Source organism: Notothenia coriiceps, unplaced genomic scaffold (genome assembly GCF_000735185.1).
Source record: "Notothenia coriiceps isolate Sejong01 unplaced genomic scaffold, NC01 NC01_scaffold00033771, whole genome shotgun sequence".
NCBI lineage: Eukaryota > Metazoa > Chordata > Actinopteri > Perciformes > Nototheniidae > Notothenia > Notothenia coriiceps.
The window spans coordinates 5,820-15,331 of NW_011366472.1; the positions used below are offsets into that span (position 1 = coordinate 5,820).

The following is a 9,512-nucleotide window of genomic DNA, read 5'->3' on the forward strand; positions in this document are numbered from 1 at the left end:
CCTACCTCACAGACCTGCTCCATCACCAGGCCCCCTCCTACCTCACAGACCTGCTCCATCACCAGGCCCCCTCCTACCTCACAAACCTGCTCCATCACCAGGCCCCCCCTACCTCACAGACCTGCTCCATCACCNATGAGTATACATAACTCGCCAGTTGGCGAAACCGTCCCCTGGGGTCTACGCTTGGGATGCCGTCCAACTCCCCGGGGATCGGCTTCGCTGGACGACGTGAACTAAGTCACAGCTGGTGTCCGTGTTGCTTGGGCACCGCCGTGCATAAGGACGGATCGCGGCTCGCACTCACTAAAATCCCGGCCCTGACATCTATAGAAGTGTGGAGTCTATTTTTATATAACATTACAAGACTGATTCTTATTATTACATTATATGCTTATTGTGCTCATGAGATTGCTATGACTATAGAATAAATAGACACAATCACTAATCCCAGGTTCTGATGGGTTAGATACCAACGAGGGGAATAGTCAGAAGAAAGTTTAGCTTGCAATATTGAAAGTAGCAAGGTCGAGTGCAGAGACTGAGAGAACACAAAGAGGTAGTCAGAACAGCACATCGCACCGGCCTTCACTTTGTATGAGAGCCGCGCTCCCCCGCAAAGCTAGGAAGCAACATTATGGTTTCCCACTATATCTGAAGAAACGTTAGAGAAAACAAATTAGTATGATGGTGCCAGAGTAGGGAGGGACTTCCACAGGCCGGCCGAATGCTGATTGGAGGATCGTGTTGCCAAGAGACTCTATCTGAGTCTGCGCACCAACCAAAGAGAACCAGGTCTAAACCATGGTATCTCTTCAGCTAGTCTTGACCAATCATAAATGTACGGGCAACGCCCTGTGTAATAAAATTTATTGTCACACGAGGTTCGAGGCTTTTGACGGATTTGGTGGTTACAGATTACAGCTTTGCTGCCTGTGATTCCCAAAGACGTGATGAGTCCTTGGCCAAGTAAAATATATCTTTTGCTCTTTTTACAATAAATAGTTGAACTTAGAAGTTGTCTGTCTTTTCTGGAATTCTGAACCCAACACAAGCTGTCATCACCCATTTAGCGATCTTTGTTGAAAGTTGCTGCTCGTAGACGTGTCCAGGTGTCTCCCCCGCACACTTTCAAGTGTGGTCTGCTGCAAGCGGGCGGCAGGAGCGGGGCTGTCGGCATCAGCAGTGTGCTTGGATTGTATAGATGGTATTTTAAACTCGATGCGCTCTGAAACTACGGGGCGGCCGAGGACAAAAAATGCACATGCGTTAATCGCGTTAAAATAATTAGTGGCGTTAATTATTTTTTGCGTTAACGCGTTATTAACTTCTTGGAAGTTCTATTAGTACATTCAACCGCACAGCACGACATTTTAATTTTCTGGTATTTGTAACAATATTCCCTAAAAGGCACAATCACCATGAAAACGGCTAAAGGCTCAAGTACAGTAACTACAACTAGCTAACGTTGTAGCCTAGCAGAGTGAACAAGTTGCTGTTAGTGACCACGCCCTAATTTATGCAAACACTTCAAGACCTAATATAAATAAAAGGGTCGCGTTATAAAATAATTCACTCAACAATTAATAATCATTAAGGTGGAATCTAACTATATCCCGAATAATTTTTATTGCATCCAGGGGTAGAAAACATGTTTATTTCTGCTGTAAAGTTGGGCATTTTAACATGGGGGCCTATGGAAATTCATCCTTTCCGCAGTCATCGCCTATCAGCCAATAGATGACCTGCAGTTTGTGGCACTTCCTTATTGGCATCCGGGCTCTGCCCCGGAGTTTGCCGCTTGGGTAGTACCCATAGAGTCCAGTAGAGGGCGGATCCTGTGTAAGATATAACAGAAAAATACCCTTCAAAAATATAATTAAAATAAGCAGCTGTCCAGAGAAAGGCTCTTGACCTGAGAGCTGCCGTCACTCATGAGGGTCCTACAGATGTCTGTCTCCCCCCTCCACCCACCCACATACACATTACTGTGTAAGTAATGACCCTTAATTCCTGCTGAGCACACAATTAGTGGCAGAGAAGGTCTGATATTAGTCATAATTCAGTTTCACATCATGGCCATGAGGTGCCGGGGGTAATGATGTCTTTGGAAATGAATAATTCTGCAGAAGTTTCTCAGGTGAAATCTTCTAGCAGCTCTGGATCGGTACTGCTTTGTCCAATGAGCTCTGGAGGTGTTCTTCTACCCCAGAGAGACCTGTTCTCTGAACACATGCCAATACAATGAGACACCAGGGATTTGACTTTAGTGAACATATTTAGTTGGCAACATTAACATTAAGTTTAAGTTAATCAACAACTAATTTACATTATTTTTTCAGGCAGAAATGACCCAACTTTACCTCGTTCCATCTCCATTATACTGCATAGATTTGTTGGTTCTCTTTGTCAAATTTAAAAAGGATTTTTGGGTTTCGCATGGGATTTATCATGAGATAATCCTCATTAGATATTTTATTAGAAAAATAAGTCAATGGACAGGAAAGTACTACTTTCCACTAATTCCACTAGTTTTGGCTACTAAATTATTTATTATTTTTGTTGTTGTTTGTGACTTTTTGTTGGACAAAATAAGCAATATTTAGAGAGAAATTCTGACATTATATATACCACACTTTTCATGATGAATTAAGAAAAAGGTTTGCAAAGAATTTGTAAATAACCGTCTGAAAATTAACTTGTTGTGGCTTAATGCATGTGACCATTTTCTGGTTGGATTAGTCTTCTAATACATTACAGATCTTTGTTTTGAAACACAAAAAGTAATTTTAATAAATCAACTTTCACTCCTTTCTGACGCCTTAAGAAATATTTGTTTACTGTGCATGGATAATGACAATCGATACGTTATATCCCATATACAGTATGTGTCCACAAAGTAAATAACTAACTGCCAGCTCTCTTTAAAGGATTACACACGCAGACATGTCTGTGCATCTCAGCAGCTTTTAGGCGCGCTCATCAAACCGCTGCTCGCAGCCCACGTTGCTTCCTCAATCTGCAAATCCATTACGTAATTTAAATAGGCTTAAGCTCAAATAAATCTATAAAATCTTCATGCGATGTTCAACCCTTGCTTCCCGTTTCAAAGCACCAAAGCACTATCATAAGGACACCATGTGTATTCCTCTAGAGACTACATGCGGCCCTACCTCTGCCCGGCGTCCACGTGAAGCAGGTCCGACCTCCACGCCCCCCCGGGGGGACTCTCCCAGGTGGGGAGGACGATCCTCGGATCCATAGTGCACCTCGCTGCGTCGTGCAGTCTCTCCTAGTCTCTCCTAGTCTCTCCTAGTCTCTACACTGGATGAGCTTCTTGGCAGCGCGCTCTACTTTCTCTACTTTAAATGATACAAAATCCAAATTCTCCAAAAACAAGGAGAATCTGTTTTTGAAAGAGATCAAAAACACGAAGCAAGTGTTCGGTTAATGATTTATTTTGAGGACTGCTTATTGGAATATTTTTAGAACAGTACACAATCTCTCTCCTTTTCTCTCTGTGTTGCCACAGCAACGTTGCAATGGCCGGAATAACCCTAAATAATATAGATGCTTCTGATGAAAGCTGTTAACACTGTGACACTGGAGGAATGTTCCCATCAAATCAGTGGATGATAAACACTGATGTGTATTTTTTATTATTCATATAAATATATAATGAAATAGATGTACAGACGGTGTCGGGCATCATCAGCTGCAGCATGTCAGAATGTAAAGTGTTTGTGACTTAAAAGCCAGTCTGTTCTTCTGTCATGAGAGCCTCTGCTGACGTTTTAGCCTCACATCTGACAGACACTTTTTCTTTTGAGTTCAGAAAATCTCCTTGCTATGAGTTCTCTAAACATAATGGAAGAACAAGACAAATGATTGGCAAGAACATTTAGAACTACTGCTCTTAAAGTGATAACACATACAGGAACTGGAGCCCGACATACAAGCCATACACAAACAGGTAGTCTGATCAATCAAGTGTACACTATGGAAAAGATAACATAACAAATTAGAAACCAAAATCACACAGCTGATAAGATGGAGAAAATTGATTGCATATTGCAAAAACTAAAACTAAAATACAACTTGAATGCTTTAAGGGCCAGAACACTGATCATGTTTCCCTCTCTTTCAGTTCTGCTTACTGCGTCTGTGTAAATATGTGTATGTATATGAGTACGTGTGTAGGTACAGTATATAGACATCAGTATTTTATTAATCTTTTTTATTTATTTTTATTTTCTTTGTTGTGATTAACCTTTATTTTATGTAAAATCACGAGTTTGTATTCTGAACTAAATGCATCTGTATACGAACTAAGTCGATAAATACAAATAATTGAGATAATTCAACATAAAAAGAGGCTTTTCTCACCTCCTGTCTCCCTTCCACCTCTTTGTCTGCTCTTAATTTAAAAAGCCTAAAGTAGTCCTGTAGATTACCTCCTGTATGGGTCAGAGCTTTTTGAAAATACAGAAGAGGCCACACTCCACTTTAATATATTTGGAGAGCACAGTAATTTGGATGAATGGTTAGTGGCTGATGAGTCCCCAGCGAAGAAAATAAAAATATAAGAGGGACAAGAAAACAGCGGAGAAGTAACGGGCAGAAACCCTCAACACGGAGCTGCGGTCCTTGTTACGCAGGGGTCCAGACATAGACATCAAACGGCAAAACATATCCAGTGTGCAGTTACTTTGGCATTAGGGCAGGGATATCTAGATACTTTCCAAGGTTTGACATAATGAATTGTGCTACTTTTAAAGCAAGCAACGATGTTTTCAAATCTGTAATCAAAAAGCTCCTCAAAAACGCTATGGAAGCAGTTCCTGCCGTTGCTACGTAGTTCAAGCAGTAACAACGGACCATTTTGCTTAGCGGATGCATGTCATTTAAAATCAATAAAAACATTTTCTAAATCTATAAAAGCATTTCATTTAATATTGGGAGTCATATGGTTACTTTGTTGAGAATGTGGCCTTGTAATAAGCGGGATAATGTGCAGCAACTTGGTCATTATGGGTAAAAGAACACCCTTCATGCTGATCAAGATCCCTCCGCGTCGCGTCAGCACCTGATCAGCCTGTCGGCTGTTCTTTTACCCATAATGACCAAGTCGCTGCACATTATCCCTTACTTAATTCATATTCTTTTGAAGCAGTTATAACCTAACCTTACGTTGTTACAGCTTTTTCAGTTGTGAGGTTTTGCTGCTTTTTTGTTTAAATATGTTTGGGTTTTGCATGTGATGATAAATAGTTGAAGCCCTGATATCAAATATTTAATGATAAAACTGATTAGTCAATTGACAGAAGAGAACTTTATAGCATGTAAAACTAGGCATTGATGTATCGTTGACTCATGCTCAGAGAGACTCCACTTAGCTTTGGATGTTGGAAGAATTGTTATAAACAAAGTCAATTGGACAGAAGATGACAGAAAGCAAAACATTGATGAAAACATGAACATTTCAAAATTAACCTCAGAGAAAGCGTATCTGACTTTAGATATAGACGGTTTGTCAATATTTGTTTTTCTGCTCGTGCATGCCTGACTTTGAAAGAGGAAGCTGTGAGTGATTGATGATCCTGGGAAGATGTGTTCAGTGACATTAGGGAGTTCACAGACGCACAAAAGACTGTCCACTGAACACTATCTACCGGGGACGGACGGCAGAGGGATTATAGCTGGTGTCTAAACAGCAGCTGGGAATGTGGAGCGCTTTATTGGGGCTATAACAGTGGTTGTTGCAAGGTGAGGGGATCACGTTTCACTCAAAGCGTTTGCAGAGCTTGTTGTTTTTCCTCGCAAAAATTCCAAAAACACACTGCCGTCTCAAAGGTTTTCGGCTGCTGTAATCTCATCCAAAATTGTATTTGATCTTTACTCTCCTGAGGTCCATCTGGCAGCTTCAATACAGAATACATATCTCAAAGGGACGCACTTATGAGCATATTACAAACTCCTCGAGACGGTTCAATTCAGGCACTCTTCTCTTTTCTGCTATAACAGAAAAAAGCACACAGGTTTGTCCTTTTTTAGGATATTTGTGACTCTCTTTTTTAAGACTTTTAGAAAAGAGCTCAGCTTGCAGCGTTTCAAATCTCAGGATGAAAAAAATAAGCATAACTAAAATATCAAACATAATCGTGCTATTGATTTTGTCAATGAAATTGCAAACTAAATATAAAAGAGGAGACAGTAAGGATGAGGAAAACAGACAACAGAAGGACTGATGGTGACAAGAGCTCATTTCAAATTCTCACAGTGAATTAGGTCACAGTGTTGTTGCAGGAAAGCGTGTTTCCTGTCAGACCTTTTTGAAGTTTTGAATACATTCTCGAGGGAAATGTATCGAACACAAGCGCAGCCTTCTTCACAACCTCTAAAAAACTGCAGTGATTCAGAAACGTCCTCATTTTCAGCTCCATGGACAGCTCTACACACTCCTTGCTTTATTTTCTCATTCAAAACTGAACAAATCTAAAGAGCACTTACACCTATAACCGGATGAAAGAACTCTCCTCCTCACAGCTACAAGACATCATTGATTCCTCCCTTGCAGTGACTCAGAGAAGTTTATCGGCAAAATGGAAAGCACTTTTATCTCATCCTTTTATTCACTCCTTGGTTCTGCTTGCACATACCAACTGCCAAATATTTCCCGTAGATGGGAGAATGATTTGGGAACTGAACATATTGAAGATGATTTGCAAGCATCTATAAACTTAATAAGAACCACGTTTATATGTAACAGACTGAGGGAAACCCAGTATAACATTCTTCACAGACTGCATGTTACTCCTGTCATCTTACCTAACATAGACTGTTCCATTTCCCCTGTGTGTGTTCATAGAGGGACAAGTTTCCACTGCTTTTGGGAATGTCAATTCATATCTATATTCTGGGCATTTATTCCCAGGGGAATGAGTGCGATATTTAAAAAGAAAATTAAGAAGGACCCTGGTGTCGTGCATTGTGTTGTGTTAGAATGTGTCAAATTCAATAAAGAGCATGTTTTCAACGAGCAGTCCTCCCTGTACTGCTGCTAAAGACTGCAGGAAGGTAAACCCTCCCTCCTCTGATGTTAGTTTAAAGGAAGTGCAGACACCTTCACTGAAGAGGGTCGAGGGCTCTTGAACTGAAGAGGTCCAGTAATCAGCTCTTCTGGTAGGTGAGAGCAGCATTAGATAACAGATAGATGGGATGACGTCAAATAATCGCTCACTGCTCAAACTAAAAGTTTATTTTGGATTGTGGACACATGGCAGCACAAAAAAGGAACAGACGCTACCATTTGAAATGAGGAAAGATGAATTTGATGTAGCTGTATTTTGAATTACTGCAAGTCATTTCCTTTACCATATAGTGTTTTAGATTTGCAACCAACGGGAAGTGTAGATAAATAGCTGATTATTTACTTTGCTTAAAGGTCCCATGTCATGCCTTACCGGTTATTACCCGTCCCCTTGTGTGTTATTAAGGTTTTTCTGCATGTAAACGGTCTGCAGAGTCACAAACCCTCAAAGTACACCCTGTAGCGAGTAAAACTCTAACACAGAATAGCCCTGTCTATGCTGTCCCAGAACGCCTCGTTGGAGATTTCTCTGTTTCCATTTGTTTCTTCCTGAGAATAGTGACGTAACCATGCCCAGGTCCAAATGGACCAATCCGTGGAGCTCCTCACACACACACATTCACAGTGAGTGTGTGCTCAGGCTGAGTTCCGCGGTGTCCTGCTGTCTCGCAGATCCAACGCAGCAACCAGGAAAACGACACCACTAACCCAGCTCACACTGTCCGCTCCTCGAGCCTCAAAGGGCGGAGCAGCGAGCCCCGCAACGTCCCGCCAACACAGCACCCAGACCCCACGCAGCATTCTCATCCGTTTGTCATTACTGGTGTCATTTTCTGGTTGCTAACAAACGGCATTGTAACACATAAACACTGATGTTCTGCTGTAACGGTGGTGGACTCATCAGAACAGAGTGGGCGAGCTGACCAATCAGAGCACAGTGGGCTCATGNGGGGGGGGGTGAGTGACAGAGAGTGAATACACATACTATACAGAGATGCTGTATGAGAAACCAATGTGAGTTTGGAACATTAAACAATGTAAATCTATTCTAGTAGACCTCAACAATGGAACTATGATCAGTAGAAATAGCTATGACATGGGACCTTTAATCTGTATGGTCTTTTTATGATATGAAAAGGTTGAATTTTTTCACTAGGTTCTACATCATGCACCCTAAAGACTCCATGAAGTCACCTCTTTTTATTGGATTTTAGAACATTTTATTTTAATTCTCATATATTTTCAATGGCTCCCATGCCATGTGACCTTATGACTCAAAGTCAATGCAGCATTGTATAACTACACGGGACAAGTACCATTTTTTTACTGGATTTTATTCTACTTTCTGTGAATATGTTTATGGATTTCTCTCCACACAAACTGCTTGAATGTGATTGGTCAACACTACTCTGGACTACTGCATTTAGATGATCAAGTGTATGGATAAAGAAGGGAAGCCAGCGTTGATTGAAAGTGTGCATCTGACAAAAAGGTCACTGGCCAAACAGATCATGAGGTTATTGTTGCAGCTTTAAAGCCTTAACAGCAATGCATTAGTAGGCCGTTAAACTCTGGTATGTCTCTCACAATTTCTAACTTGTTTTCACTTTGCACATCACCAAATACACAACATAATCTGAACGTGTCTGTCTCTTTGTCTGCTGCCTACCTGTCATCATTCTGGAAGCTCTGGTCCCCGAGCAGCAGGTCTCGGAAGCGGAAGCGGGGGGGCAGCGGAGGCACCTCTTCGCTCTCTTGCTGCTCCATGTTAAGGGCAGAGATGTCCAGGATCACCCCACTGCTGCTGCTGTGGGTCTGGAGAGGAGCTGAGGAGGAGCTGCAGGAGAGAGAGGAGGACAGTAAAGGAGCAGGAAGGAAATAAAGGGAGAAGAGGAGGAGAAAGCAACTAGGAAGACAGGCAACGCTGAAGAGAAACAAGGAGCAAGGGGTGGGAAAATGCAGAAAGTCTGATGCGGAAATGCAGAAAAGTCAAGGAAATGGGAAAGAAGAAAGATAGCGTCACAATCTGAGAGAAAGTGTTTTCGCCCGGTGAGAAGTCTCTGAGCCTCGGCGCCTACTCATGTAATTATCCTGAAGGACAGACGTGTGACATTGGTGACTGCAGATGTTGAGTCATCTCTTCCAGGTCTTATCCAATCACAGTCTGTGTATCATGCAAAGAGAAACACAGTACAGTGGGATGTGTGTGTGAGTTGGTGAAAGGAATCACATAACTTAGACACCCCAAGTTGAGAGATGTTTTACCCTAAATCTTTTGATAAACTTTAGAGTGTTTTGCCTTATACCTCCTTGCATCCTTTGCTTGAATATTGCTCATCAAGGAGATGCAACAGATGTATGTTACGATTCAAATGAAGTGTTATGGTGTTAAAGACTGCTGATGATGAGTCTCCAGTAAACA

At 41.6% G+C, this 9,512-nt stretch overlaps 1 protein-coding gene across 1 annotated transcript in view; it reads right to left on the minus strand.

Annotated features, from left to right (window-relative positions):
- The window catches only part of LOC104961788 (potassium channel subfamily T member 2-like), a 13,111-nt gene extending 4,171 nt beyond the window's left edge, over window positions 1-8,940 (minus strand). Inside the window, exon 1 of the mRNA XM_010790126.1 lies at window positions 8,760-8,940. Within this exon, the coding sequence (XP_010788428.1) occupies window positions 8,760-8,857 (98 nt within the window). The 5' untranslated portion in view covers window positions 8,858-8,940. The remainder of the gene's footprint in view (window positions 1-8,759) is intronic.
- Window positions 8,941-9,512: the final 572 nt, after the last annotated feature.